Below are 15,496 nucleotides of genomic sequence, written 5' to 3'. Positions count from 1 at the left end.
TAGGGAACCTTAGTGCTGATCTCCTGGGCATGTTGTGGGGATGAATAACTTTAGTAAAGCTTCTATCACAGGACCTAACACATTTCAAGCAAAATTAGTTTCTTTTCCATGGAAGTTAGCTAGCACAGTGCCTTACAGGTATCCGTCTCTCAATTAAGAACGTTGCCTCTTAATTTTTAACTACATTGTGAGTTAATATAAATTGCTTATCTGACTGGATGCATTAGAGATGTAACTCAGTTATTTCTGTAAGTTATTACTCAGATTGACCCCACAGGTTTGGTCACTTCAGCACTGTGTGTCCTGAGGACACATCACCCAGCTGGTCTTTTTACCCACAAGGCAGTTTTAAAATAAATGGTCTAAAGTTAGCGCTAGCTTAGACTCTTAACTCTCTTCTCAGCACTCATTCAAGCAGAATACTATGTTGGACTAAAAGCTTCAAGTGCTTAGAAGCCTCACATGGCTTCATAAAAGTGCAATTTTTTAGGCCAGTGTAGTTCTACAATACAAAGATAGATTTTATATATCCATCTAAAAGATCTGTAGAGAATCTGGATTTTATATGTGTATATATAATATATGCATATACAAATACATTGAGTTCACCACAAGACATTTTGGTTATTTTTTTTGTTGAGAAGTATGAGTTAAAAGATATTGTTGGGAAAATGTATAGTTTTAAAGTTATTGTTAAAGCAATAATAATGTTTTGTCTAATGAAGTTTTCTAATTTCTTTGGTCGAAGATCTCTCAAATCATAACATAGCTGTTTAGTAGACATGCATGAAAATGGGAATCAGACTGCTGCTGTTTTTAGTCAAATCTTACCTGGGCAATAAATCCCAAAGATCTTTAAAAAAACCCATAAATCAAATGGCTCTTCCTTGGACTGTACACAGTTCTGTTTATGCTAGATTCTGAGAACAGACCTCAATTTTCTTAGAGCAGTTGTGATAATAATCACATTTATCCATGATATAATTATTATAACAGTACCTAGGATCAGATACCCAACCTTTATGAAAGTTTTTTTCCCCCCAAGTTTTTATCTGAATCCTTTCTTGAAATGATTGTTTAAATGTGTACAAGCAATTTTGTATTTTATTTTTATTTTTGCAGCTGCATCTTCAGCTTATAGAAGTTCCAGGGCTAGGGGTTGAATCGGAGCTACAGCTGCAGGCCTGCACCACAGCCATAGCAACGCCTAATCCAAGCTACATGTACAACCTAGACCACAGCTTGCAACAATGCTGGATCCCTAACCCACTGAGCTAGGCCAGGGATCAAACCTGCATCTTCAAGGACACTGTGTGGGGTTCTAAATCTGCTGAGCCACAATGGGAACTCGTGTCCAAGATTTTTGATGAGCATTCAGTCATTATCTAGTTTTACAAATATTTGTTTGTAATCATTCCTATAGCTACAAAAAAAATCAAGCAGTGCATTTATTTATTGTTTACATTGTAACATTTTCTTAAGAAGTAATCATTTTATTGCTTCTCTACCTTTGGTTTTTCTTTTTCTTTTCTTTTTTCTTATTTTATTGTTAAAATTGTACATTATTTGGAAGCTCATGAAATGTAGTTTGCTTGGCACAGGTTTTGTAAATTAAGCCTATAATATTTAACTGGCATATATGGGAAAGCAATATACTTAATTCTGATTGAACTGAAAATGCTTATATCATTATAGTAGCAATTTAATGATAACAGGTCATCTGCATTTTTTTGCTGAAAAGAACCTTTTGTGGTCATCATTCTCTAATTTTCTGTTTACCATCTTTTTCTTTATTGTCTTAGTGGTTAGAGCTAAATTACTGTAAAATACTTTTAGCTGCTAGCAAGGTCGTTTTTTAATCAATTAAAGTGCCTTGTTACCTACTTGGGCAGCTCTTCAGAATGTTGGGGAACCTCAGTGCTCCCCCAAATGCTGGCTGTTCAAGTGTGATGGACACTTTGGATATTGATGTATTTTCAAGTATCTGAATGGGCACAACTCTGGCTTTTTTTTTTTTTTTTTGCTTTAAGATGCTCTCATAGTTTGAATTTGGTATTTTGCTCCTTTGCTGCCTATGAGAGACCCTGGGCTTGGTAATTGGCATTTATTTCCAAGTTTCTATTTTTACCATGCATTTTGATTTTCCAGGTTACTGGCTATTGAGATAAAGGAAATGGTCCAGTTAGTTGATATCAGAAAACTAGAAGCTTTTGATAGAAAAGTGAGAAGGATTTACTGCCTCTGTTTGAGAGAAAGAAATAGAGAGGGTGGGCTTCATTAGAAGTGTCATGATCAGGGAATGCCAATTACTCAGTGAACAGAAAGCATTTGGCACTCAACATGTATTAGTAGCCTTTAGGCTTCCATCTGCAGGTCATGTCTCCTGTGTATTTCTTTAGATACTGCCAATGCTTCGGTTTTCCTGTCTGTATTTGGTACTATTCCTCTCCTCAAATTCTGTGTGCTGTCCGTTGGAAACCATTGGCTCCACTACTAAAATCTATCTTGAACTTACATAATTTTCACCATGTTCATGCCTACAACTTTAGTCTGAGCTACCATCATTTCCTAGTCCTCCACACCTAAAATAGTACAAAAATGTATAGCTTGTCTTTCTGCCTCCATTCTTTTTCCTCTATGCCCCATACCCATCCACTAGTCAGACCTGCACTTTCTAAAACCTAAATCAGATTACAACTATCCATCACTTTAAATACAAAATTTTTCTGTTGAAAATAGGATAAATTTGAAATTCCTTTCCAAAGTCTACAGGATCCTACAGAACGTGACTTCTGCCTCTGTCTCCGACTCTTTGTCTTCCATTCTTCTTGTTCATTAAACTCTCACAATACCTCCCTTCCTTCTCCTTGGACATGGCATGTTTGTTCCCATTTGAGGGTTTGGAACACTCTTCCTTCATGATTTTGCATGAAGCGTCCTTCTTTTCTGCTTTCAACTCAACTGCTGCCTCCTTGAGGAGGCTTTTCCTGAGCACTCCCTATAAGTCCCCTTTGAGGCATTCCATGGTATTACCTTACTGCATTTTGTTATACTTAATAGTGTTTGAAATTATCTAATTTATTTATTTGTCTCTTCTCCCAAAATACACTTGAGGAACATTTGTCTTGGCCACTGATGTAAACCTAACACTCAGAATTGGGCCAGGAGCATAGTAGATGGTAACTATGGATACAAGAAATGACTGAATTCCTCTTCTTCCCCTTAGATAAATAGAATTCTGTGTGCGTGTATGTCTGTGTGTGCACATGCACAGGTATAGTAAACACAGTATTTTATACTGTAGTATCCATTCCACAGCCTGTATTTTAGAAATCTATATATTGAGGCCCAACATCACATATGGAGAGAGTAGAACAGTGATTTAAAACCTTGTGTTCTTGCATTGGCTTGTTTTCCTTCCCTTCCAAATATGTTCATTCCTTCTTTTCATTCATTTGTTCATTTACTCCACTTACAATAAATATTGGTATCTTGTTTTCTCTGGAACATAGCAGTCTCTATGGGCACAGCTGTGCTTAATGTTTTGGGATGGGGCTCAGTGGAAATGGTTAAGACTTTCAAGTTATGCAGACGTGGGGTCAAGTTCTGGCTCTGCTCCTTACTTTAAGGTGAGTTGTAGGGAATTGCTGATATTCGATTGTTTTTCACCTGTGTGACCTTGGGAATGTTCCTTGAATTTTCTACATTGAGTTCCCTCAGCTGTAAATAATAATACCTGTCATAAGATTTTAAGAAACAAATGCAATAACTTATAAAAAGCACCTAGTTCGTTTTCTGGCACAAAAACTGACTGTTATCGTTTGTAGATTATAAATATTTGCATATGCATTTTGTAGTTTTTACACATGGTTCCTAAGATATTACTTGAAATATTAGTATCAACTCAGTCTAAAGTTATCTCTTGCCTTCTAGAGAATGTTCATTTTTTTAATTTGACTGTTATAACCTTTGGAATATTCTTTCCCACTAGAAAAAACACCAAGTTTGCCATCTGCAAATTTCACTGATTCACAAATCAATTGTAGTGTTTTACAAAGTAATTTTATTTTATTATGGTAACTTTATTTAGCTTCTCTATTTGACTTTATATTATACTTAATAGAATTTTAATTATTATGGTCGCATAATCATGGTAATTTAATAGTCTCTTAGTACTTAGGAAAGGGAATTCTTTCTAAAAACAATCAAATCTCATTTTTTAGTTTCTAGCATGTTTTGGAAATACATTTTTTTAAGTTAATTGGGTGGAAAAATTACATATAACTTTTTAGAAAAGAAAATTGATATATCTAACCAAAAATTCCAGTAATACATTAGAATCTAAAGAGAAAATGAAAACGAGTGTACCATTTATAGCAAATTATTTTTACTTGTGTTGGATTAACTCTCTTCCTTCTACGACTGTATGTGTGTAATATAGATCAATAAGGTGTTCAGAATGGTGTTAACTATCTGGAAGGAAATGGTGTTATCTAAGCCCCACAGCTGGAAAATATGAGAATTAGAAACTTAATTGATTAATACTGGATCACATAATTATCCGGTGATTAAAGACTGCTAGGTGGAACTGACATAATGGGGTTTTCTTTTTGGAAAATAATATTTTAATTGTAATGGTGTTCCCCTTGGTATTTAGTAAAACTGCGATTACCCAAGAACACACTTAGGATTTAGAGAGACCTAACCTCTGTAGCTTAGTGGTTAGGCATTTCTGATACAGATTTGGGGGGCGGTTTGAAATTAGGATGGAAAGTCAGAGCAACGTGACTTCAGCTAATGTACTGTTTGCCCTTGACCCCTTCTCCACAACCTGCCAGTAATGATAGGCTTTTGACAAGTGTAACTGCATGATGCCCATTTTATTTACAGTTTTCATAGCTAATGAATAATAAGAAAAATGTCCGCCAGGACCTGATTGTTTACCTCTCTAATAGCAATTTACAGATGGAGCATGTTGTGGCTGTTACAAACCATAGCCTATAATAGCATTTGATGTAAGTATCTGCTCACCATTCTGTATTGTGGTTGGAGCTGGAGAAATAGAAAATTGGTCATTTCCCGGCAGATAGCACTAAGTTTCAATTCAGTCAGAATGCTGTATGTACTGTGATAGGTTTATAATTATTACCCCAAGATTGATGGTTTTTTGGTGAGTGTAAATTTGTGCAGCAGTAATCCATTAAGAAATCAATAATCATTCCATTCTGATGTGTAGTTCCTATTCACTGTTATAAATGTGTACTCAGAGCTGAAACCAATGCTTTTTTTTTTTTTTTGAAATTGTAGTTGACACTATTGGAAATGAGGAGATTATTATAACATTTTTTCCTTCTCTCAGATTTCTTTTTCTATGCTTATGTTCTTTTGGCCCATATGGCATACCTAATGAAAGTCTGCATATTTTCATACCATTTAAAATTTTATTTGGACTTCTTTTACTATTTCGATCTCCATGTCTCCATCTTTTACTTAGTTGTTTAATAATGGCAAATTATAAATGTAAAGTACCTTAGTGTTTCTTTCTGTAGTGTAGAGGTGATTTATTGCTGCATACACATGATCAGGAAAGTGTGGTAGTTTCTTCCCTTTAAAATAAAATTTTAACCTCTAGGCTGAAGTCTTCTCATAGAAAGCAAATCTAACATGTATTTATTACTCACACCTGTGAAGCACTGTGCTAGAAGGCATGGGGGAGGTGGGGAGGAGAAAGGACTAAAAACATTGACCCTGTTTTCAGACTAGCTTATATTTTAGAGAAAGACGAGCTTATCTGTTAGAGAAAGAGAAGCCAGAATCAGCACAAATAACTTAAGGATGTGAAGAAAGAAGAAAAGCGGTGAGGGAAATGTCAGCTCTGAAACCATCCATTACGTAAGTTCCGAGCTGGAACTTTGGTGTTATGGTATGATGGTGCTGGGGATGATGGGGGTGTGGGTAGTGAGCTTCATCCCACAGAGGGATGTGGCCAGTGTTACAAAATTCTGCCATGGTCGGTCTGGGGCTGACGAGCAGTCTAAATAAAGATTCTAAGTAAAAGTGACATAGGAGCAGAGTATAAAGTCACAAAGCAGTAGAGCAAGATAGAAAATGAAAAATAAAGGCCCCACTGCCCAGGTGATCCTAGCTGTCAGTTTCTCTTGTTATCAATTTCTTAATTATCCTTCAATAAGTTTTTAGCATATTCTAGCATGTTCAGTATAGTGCTAGCTAGTTCGGCTAGAATATAGACCACCATGTCTATATATATTTTTTTCCTTTTCTGTTGATAACAAATAAAATTACACTGTGCACGTTGCTTATAGCTTGATTGATTTTTCACTTACAAATTTTTTTTTTCACATCACTCTTTTGTTCTTGGGTGCTTATAATGCCATTATACACTGAGGATACACGGTGACTTAGTCCTTCACTGATGAACATTAAGTTTGTGTCTAGGTGTTCACTGTTACATACAGTGTTACAGCCAGTGTCCTGTCTGTCCTTTTAGCTTTGCAGGCATCCTCAGCATAACTTGGCTGTAGATTTGCTATGTCATGAAGTATGTGCAGTGATCATTTTAATGGATCAAGTATGGGCAGATTGCCCCGTGAAAAGGTTACCAATTTACACTACAAGTAGTTTGTGAGTCTGTTTTGTCGTCTTTGACAACAATGAATTTTATTAGTTTTGGTTCATCTGATGGGGGGAATAGTATATAAAGTTAATTGGTATTTCTTAATTATGGTTCTTTAAACATTGTTTTATATATTTGCTGGTTGTGATGTCTGTGTTTATTTTCTGTCCCTGAAGAACGTTTCTGCTTTGGCATCCAGGAGAAATTATAATTAAAAACTCTTGTAAGAATTAGGAGAAAGAAAAAGATTTTATCTGGTGTACATGGTGGTTTTTCTTTTGTTTTTTGTTTTGTTTTGTCTTTTTAGGGCTGCACCTGCGGCATGTGAAGGTTCCCAGGCTAGGGATCTAATTGGAGCTGTAGCTGCTGGCCTATGCCAGAGCCACAGTAACTCAGAATCCAAGCTGCGTCTGCGACCTATACCACAGCTCACGGCAACGCCATATCTTTAACCCACTGAGTAAGTCCAGGGATCGAACCCTCATCCTCACGGATGTTAGTTGCCTTTGTTAACCACTGAGCCACAACAGGAAGTCCATGGTGTCCTGTTTTGAGATAGTTTTAGTGGGAAGATACTGGTTATTTGATGTTAAAACTTCTACAAACTATTCTACAGCAGAAAATGACACTTTTATTCCTGTGTCTACATTTATTTCACTTGCTTATCTTGGTAAAACACGTAAGACACTCTTCCAAGATTTCTAGCATAGCATTTCAGTAAAATTCGGAGGTTAACAAAATTTTAATTGCTACACCATGAAACCTGGCTATCTGTGTAGTAGCAATTCTACACAGAGAAAAGAATGTGTATCTAAAAAGTTTAAGTAGCAGAGAAGAAGAGAAAAATCAGGTGTTACTTAGAAATGATTTGATTAATTACTTGAGAGGGCTAGTTTAGGAATAAGGGGGATGCCTTTTTATAAGGTTTTAAAAAGGGCTAAAGAGCTACCTGTGTAGGACCTGATTTCTCCCTCTTTGCTATTTCGGGACTGGTGGAGATCTCAGAGTGTCAGTTGACAAGCAAGTTGCATTGTCTGAAAACTTACAGGCTAAGCTTATTCCTGAAAAAGACTGAAGTCTTGTGTTCTTTTTATTTTCTTGCACACTTTTTCAGGAAACTACTCAGTTTTTCTCACACGGGAAATGGAAATATGCTTGCGAGCAAAGAAAGTTCGTTTCATGACACCTATGTTTTTTATGAGCAGTTAAACATCCAAATGTATTCTACAGTTTTGTAGCTCCCAGCCTGTCCCAAGAACTAGATTGATGGCAGCCTGTTAAAGAATATGGTTGAGGTCACGGAGGACCTGGGCATGTTCTTGGACTCAAAGAGCATCCTGAGGTAGAAAAAACTTGTACCGTTTTCCCTTTCTCCTGTGTGCAGGATAGAGATGACTCAATCTCTGCTTTTTGCCTATACAATTGCATTTAAAAATAATAAGGTTCCTAATTTCTCATCTGGGGCTACAAGTGTGTGTGTGAGCACACACACACTTACACCCATGTCATTTATTTCACCACTGAGAATAATCTTGATGAATCAAACACTTGGAAATGACCTCAGAGGTCATTTAGAACAACTTCCTAAACAAAACAAGAATATCCTGACATCATGTGTGACAGGTGGTCTCTGGGATTTTGCTTGACCACTTCTAGTGTGAGAGGAAGGAAGATCACTGTTGTATCGTCGGTCAGCTCTGATTCGTAGAAAGTCCTCCTTTATATTGAGCTTCACCTGCCTCTGTGGAATGTCACTGCTTTTACTAAGACACAGACTAAGTATCTCGGAAATTTTAGATGCTTTGTTCTGTATTAGTGTTTGTAGACCTAGGTTTTCATGTAGGTTTTTAGAATTTTGCATGGGCCCTGTGTTTGAAAGACTCTCATAATTTATTTTGAGGAATAATGCTGTAGTTAGCATATATATTCCTGTCTCTTTGCCCCAGTAGCTATAAGCCAACCATCTAACCATGGTTAAGTAAAACACAAGCAAAAAACAAAACAAAACGAAAACCCTGACTTTATTTTTAGTAAGTTATATCTTAATAATGTTATTTTTAGTTATTTTAACCTTGAATAACTTTTAAGTCTTTTGACAATTCAAATTAGATTATAAAGGTGATATTTTGCCTGAAAACTGGGCATGAAGAAATTCATTCATTATATTTCCATTTCAGATGGAATACAAAATTTTGGCTTTGTGCACAGATGTTTTAGCAGTTACTGTTTATCTTAAAACTTGATGCTTTAAGACTTAAAAGGACAGAGACATATAGAGAGATGTTGCAAAGCTCATATAAAAGAAAAGGGATCATGTTTCAGGGATTCATTTAGCTTAGGATGTGAAAACTTACCCAGATTTTCCAGCTGAAATTTCTTATGAAAGATTCCTAGGTGAAAAAGATAAGAGTTTCCTGACAAGGGTTCTAGGCATCTACATTTGTTCCTCCAAGGGCATTAGCAATATTTGAATTGGCTTATGACTTCATATTTCTCCCCTGCCTGAGCGGCAGTTTTACTGCACGTTTATTGGATTTACTATTGTAATTGGATATGGAATTGTGCCGGGAAGCATATATTTTAATATGTGCACCTTAGCAATCTAAATCATTAGGATGGTGACTCACTCAGCATTTAACAGGGAAATTAGCTGGCTTTGTCTGTGTGTGAACATTTGGGGAGGAGCTGACCCTAACTTTGGAAATATACCAGTATTCCAGATCACCTGTGGCCGTATGAAGGGTGGGAATTCCTCTAGCTTATCAGGCTAGATTTCGTCAAACATATCTTTGCTTTATTTTGGAGAACTAACAAATTAGGGGATTCCCTAGCTGAGAAATGATTAGATATATGTTTAGGAAATTTGCTAGCCCATTGAATTATGTCACTGCTGATTTGGTAAGGGTGCTTCAGCAAGTTCACATACTACCCTTGGGTCTCCCATCGTGGCAAAGAACATTGTGAAGTTCTTGGGAAAAAATAATCCTCACACCCAAGTTATTTTAAAAATAGTTGTGTTATAAAGCCCTGTTTCCCAAACTTGTTTGATCCGTAAGAATCATCCAGGATGCTTGTCAGACGAGAGTCCCACACCTCATTCCAGGTGTACTGAATCAGAATTATCAAGGAAAGAACCTGTGATTCTGTGATTCTGATGATCAGGGAAGTTTAGGAAACACTATCAAGTAATGAACACTATTATATTATTTGATAGTGTACACTATATTATTTGATAATGCTATCAAATAATACCTATGCAGGAAATTGGAAAGGACTGGTTTGAGAAGACAGTGATGTCTCTAAGGAGCTGGAGGATTGCAGTGTGTTGCTATCCAACACTAACAGGGTTCTCTTGTGGCGCAGCAGGTTAAGGATCGGGTGTTGTCACTGCAGTGGCTCAGGTCACTGCTGTGGTGCCCACTTGATTTCTTGCCTGGGAACTTCTACATGATGTGGGTGCGGCCAAAAGAAAACCCCACTAAAATGTCCCTTACTTTTCTGTGATGGTACAAGCAGAATATGCAGTATGCCTGACTGTGATTTTTTTGTTTGTTTTGTTTTGGTTAAGGCTGGGGGAATGTAGAGGTAGCCATTTTTAAGAAAAAGCTAAAAATGTAAAGATATATTTATTACAATGTTTATATGTTTATATTGCAGTAGGCAAAAGGTCTGTATTCATTTGCTTTTTTTTTTTTTCCCCTGTTCTCTACCTGCCTTTGGTCATTTTCCCCTTTTCTTGGCCTTCCGGGTTATTTGGTTTGGGACATTTAATAAAACCATATGCAATATTTTCACACTATTTTTATGAGACTGGATATCGTCTCTCTCCACTTCTCTGTCAGTTGTATTCTTTCAGCCTGTTTACAAAAACCAGACACATGTTCCTGTTTCAGCTTGGGAGCTTGTGCATCTGTTGACAGTTCAGAAATAATCAGTTTAGATTTCAGCAGCTGATTAAGTGCTCAGTTCTAACCAAACTGAGAAGGAACTCTTAGGAATGCTAACAGATACTATTCTACTTAGTTGTCTGCACAAAAATGTAATAATGATCATTTTAAAGCAATGCTGTGGTTATAAAAGGCCTTTGCTGCAATTATATTTTTCTTTCTTTACCACAAAGAAGCTGGTCAGTCTGCTGACCAGTCTCTGAATGTTAGAAAAAAAGTATTGGTGGAATTTCAGAAATATCCTATGCGATCTGCTAAAGAGTTTCACGGAGACTCCAGCTTCCACCTTGAATTACTACTGAATGTAAGAAGTATAGCTAATAGTATCAGTGTGGCACCCAAGTACTGATTTGCCTAAGATAGGAAGCCATATCCCCATGACCTGCAGGTGAAAGGGAAAAAGAGAAGCATGCTTTAAATGCACTTGGGCGAGTACTTACCTAGTTGACCTTATATTTCTCCAGTAGTCTGTAGAAATTGAATGAGAACATAAGAGAATTGCTAGAAATAATAGAAAATGTAGAAATAGAATCAGAAAGCATAAAACTGATTTATAGAATAGATTCTTTAGGATAATTAGTGTGCATCTTAATCAGTTAGTACTCACTGAATACTTTATGAAAAATATTGTGCATTGGACAGAGAAGAAATGCATTCTTCCTTTGAAAAGAATGGAATTTAGCAGAAATCATTAAAAAATTACGTATCAGCTGAATATTTTAGATGTCAATTTGAGATTTTCAGCAAACAAAACAGTTTTCCAATTGTATCCATACAGTTAAGGCAGAGGATACACTAACTTTTCAGGAAGAATTGGAGGTGGTTTGCCTTGTAGTTACGTTCATGGAATTAATCATTTTCTTTCTGTAGCCTTATCACCTGTTTCTTTCTATAGTACAAATCTGTTGATCATTCCCCTTCCCAAAAACGTTCATGACTCCCCTTACTTATAGGGAGTTATAAAATGCTATATTACCTTTAAAGAACTAATAAGCTCTTTAGTATTTTATACTACACCCTTTTTTTAAACGTCATCTTTTATCTTCACTTCCTGAAATTCCCTTTCATATACACCATGATTCAGCCACAGACACTTGCCACATCTGCCTTGAACATAAGTTCTTTCAAATAGCCTTATATTTACATAAGCCTTTTTCTTTTCCTTGAACTTCTGTCCCTTTTTTCTTGATTCTCAAGAAACTCACACTCCTTAGAGAGCAAACGTTACTGCTTCTTTAAAGCTTTAGTTATTCCCCTGTAATCCTGTGGCATTGAGTATGTACCTATTTCTTTTATAGTATTTACTACATTCTGTTGTTTTGTGTCTGTCTCCCATTATTAGTCTTTGAGATTATCCAGCGCAGAAGTTATGTCCTGTTCATCTCTATACCTGTAATCTTGCAGTTGTACCGGGTATAGAGCAGGTTCACCCCTCTGCATTGTTTTATGAATAAATTACTCGGGGAGAGTGAATGAGCTTTCATGAAGTGGATGGTAGTGGGGATTGCCCTTAGGGGAAGACAGATGCGGTCTCCTTTAGCTGGGGGTGGGCAATGATGTAATAAAAGCCAATTTTGACCTGCTGTCACCTGCCTTAATGTGAATAGGATGCAGTAGGAATCCATAAAGGATGGTGACCTCGGAACTCAGATCTGTATGGATAGTCTTGCACTTGCAAGTCTATTCAGGCCTTGCTTCCTGCTTATTTTTGCAATTTGGAGCTAGCCAGCATGGATATGTCTGTAGTTAAGCCTCACAGTAGGCTAGAGTATTGTATTAATAAGCAACATTCCTATGGACTTCCTTCTATGTGTCATCTGTAACAGAATAATAACAGTGGTACACCCTTTCTTCTTTGTCCTTCTCATATTTCTTCTCTCCCACACTTGCATCTATCCTGTTTGTGCTGGCTCATGGTTTTGGACTTCTAATGAAACTTCCTCTGTCTAAACCTAGGGAAATTTGTTTCAGCTCAGGCATTTGTCCTTTGTCAAGTTGACCTATTTCATTAAAAAAAAAAAAAAAAAATGAGGTTGTGGTGGGCCGAGTACTTAGAACGCAGGAAGGGGCATGCCACCAGTGCCCCAGCAAAGCTTATGTAGATAAGGCTAGTTGTAGCACAGCAAATGAATTGTCTTTGGACCTTTTGCTATTCTTTCTTCTTTCTCAGTACTCCCTGTAGAAACCCACTTCCCTTGCGGTACTTTCTTGTTGCTTCACTATCCTGCTCGGTCCAGCCTCCCCTTTCCGGGTTGCATTCTGCTTTTATGTGTCTCCACAATCCCTCTTTATCCAAATCAAAACCTTTCCCTGGCAGTAGGGAATCCTTTTCTCAGCTTTCTGTCCTGTGATAGAACAATTTGGTAAACTCATTCAAGACGAGTCTTAGTTTAATAGATTACTGTTGTCTTGTCTAAGCAACATGTATACTTTATGTAGAGGCTTTTCTAGAAATTTGGTCTCACGTAGTTGTAATAAATTTTTAATAATGTCAATTTTAAGCACCAGATCATATTGGAGGGCATGGGGAAAAAGTCTGGGGCCCATGAATATTTTTCTTTTGTTTTCTATGAAATTTATGACATTAAAGAAACTTCTTCTAGCCCAAGGTACTAGACCTGTGTCGAGACATTTTTTCATGAATATCAGTATGACAGACTAACTTTGGGATTAAAAAAGTGTTAGAGAATGTTGGATCTGGAAGTGATCCGTTGGTATTTCTTTGACCCTATGTCAAATAATTTTGAGGGATGCAGAAGACTCAGGTGATATCTATAAAACCCTATGAGGGCTTGAGCTAATAATATTTGAAACTACCTTTCTCAGTTTGTTGAAATCAGTGTTATTTACTTTTGTTTTGTTTTATTTCAATATAAGGAATTTCTGGTTATAGGTTTAAATACAGGACACATTTACAAGTGTCTCTGAATACTGCATACATGTGTACTTTATAATCTTACAGCAGAGACCTCCACCCAGCCCTTCTTTATGGATAAAGAGGTGTGGAAAAGGTGTGCTTAATTTAATAATTTCCACACTTGACAAAACACTGCCATGGAAAAGAATGCAACTGTTTTTGTAAAGCCTCCCTAAAACCACAGCACTTAAATATCCATGAAGATGAAAATGCCACGGGTATAAAAATATATTTTGTAAAAATATACCAAACTTTTCTATTTTGGTATCCAATGCATTTTTCCTAGGAAGGAGGGAAAACCTAGTTAGTTGGAATACACAGAGCCGGAAGTCCTTAATATAACAGGGATTGCCTTTAAGTCTGTTTATAAGCCACTTTTTTTTTTCAATTAAAAATATATTTTTAATAAAAATGTATCCTGATTATGGTGGTGGTTACATGAATTAATACGTGCTGTAGAACTGGTTCTAAAAGGAGGAAAAAAACCTCAATTTTTTGGTTTGGTGGTCTAGAAATAAAATATTAGAATGAAAGAATGTACTTTGCATTTAAAACCATGGTAAAATGGTGTTAAATTTCTAGAATAACCAGTGACAAAACTTGGTAAATGTGACATCTGATCAACAGAATTATACAAACTTACCATTTATGAGGAAATACATTTCAGTCACAAATCAGAACTTGAGGAGTGTATTTTCCCCCATATAGTCAGGAGTTCTGGTGGTAGTGGTGATAATTGCAGTTGCAGTGTCTGTGGTGCTAGAGGCAGGGGCTTGGAGTTGGTAGAGGGTTGACTGAGAGTCCCTATTCAGGACTCTGGCCTTAGCAGGGTGAAGGTGTTGACTCTTGGCCAATTGTCAGTTCTTTGATGTGCCTAACAATTTGCGCATCACAGACACTCAACTAGTGATTAGATACTGGGGCCTCACTTCTGCCTAGGTTGAAATCTTGGCTTCACTTATGAGCTGTGTAACCTTGGATGAGTTGCTTAACCCCTCTGTGCTTCACCTCCATCTGCCCCAAAGGTTGTGAAGGATACTTTTCTCATAAGGCTGTTGGGAGGATTAACTGAGGTGAAGCATGAAGCTGTTAGCAGAGTCTGGGACACCTAGTAAGTGATCTTGTGAACGCGAAATGCTGTTATTAAATAACTGTGGAATGAATGGCAGTGGCTCCTGTGGCTTTCTGTGTTGGGAGGCAATGTTGAATGATGATGCCTCATTTACACATGGGCTTGTTGAATGAGGTCAGGAGCTTTTGTGAAATTAATTTCTTTCGTAGTACAGCACAGAATATGCAATGTCTAAAGTTCTCATGTTTGTTTCCTCTCTTTCCTATATACCTTTAATTCTGAGCTTTTTTCCCACTGAACTTGACTTTAAATGCCACTAAATAAAAATTATTAGGTAAACCAGTTCTGTGAAGGATTTATAATATAGGTTAGTTTTCCTGGATTGTGTTTATTAGATGTGAAAATCATGATTTTAATAAAGTACATTTTAATGATATGTACTATATTGTAAATGTTTTTAAACAGAATGAAGGCAGTTTAATTAAGGAGAAAAAGAAAATATGCATAAATAAAAAAGGTACCACACTCATAATCCTACTACAATCAGAACCAACTGCTATGCAAAATAATTACAGCAGAAATTCTTACATAGCATTTACTTTGTATCAGGTACCATTCCAAGTGCTTTGCATATAATTTATTTAACAACTTAAAGTATGTCCAGGTCATTTTCTCTGCCTTTGTAAACATAGGAATGGCTGGAATCATATAATAAAAAACATTTATTATATGATTGTTTTTCCCCTAACAGTATGCATTTTATTTATTTGTTTATTTATTTATTTTCCCACTGTACAGCAAGGGGGTCAGGTTATCCTTACATGTATACATTACAATTATATTTTTTCCCCCACCCTTTCTTCTGTTGCAACATGAGTATCTAGACAAAGTTCTCAATGCTATTCAGCAGGATGTCCTTGTAAATC

At 36.5% G+C, this 15,496-nt stretch overlaps 1 protein-coding gene across 41 annotated transcripts in view; it reads left to right on the top strand.

Annotated features, from left to right (window-relative positions):
- Positions 1–15,496, top strand: part of IKZF2 (IKAROS family zinc finger 2) — a 165,344-nt gene that overhangs the window by 20,764 nt on the left and 129,084 nt on the right. Inside the window, exon 1 of one of the 41 annotated variants that reach the window (XM_013984460.2) lies at positions 1,227–14,609. The exons of the other annotated variants lie outside the window; for them this stretch is intronic. Within the exon in view, the coding sequence (XP_013839914.1) occupies positions 14,579–14,609 (31 nt within the window). The 5' untranslated portion in view covers positions 1,227–14,578. Of the gene's footprint in view, positions 1–1,226; positions 14,610–15,496 lie in introns of those variants that run through there. 41 annotated transcript variants of the gene reach the window in all.

This window comes from Sus scrofa, chromosome 15, assembly GCF_000003025.6.
Source record: "Sus scrofa isolate TJ Tabasco breed Duroc chromosome 15, Sscrofa11.1, whole genome shotgun sequence".
Classification (NCBI taxonomy): Eukaryota; Metazoa; Chordata; class Mammalia; order Artiodactyla; family Suidae; genus Sus; species Sus scrofa.
The sequence above is the reverse complement of the archived record's forward strand: the minus strand, read 5'-3'. Positions and strand labels throughout refer to the sequence as shown.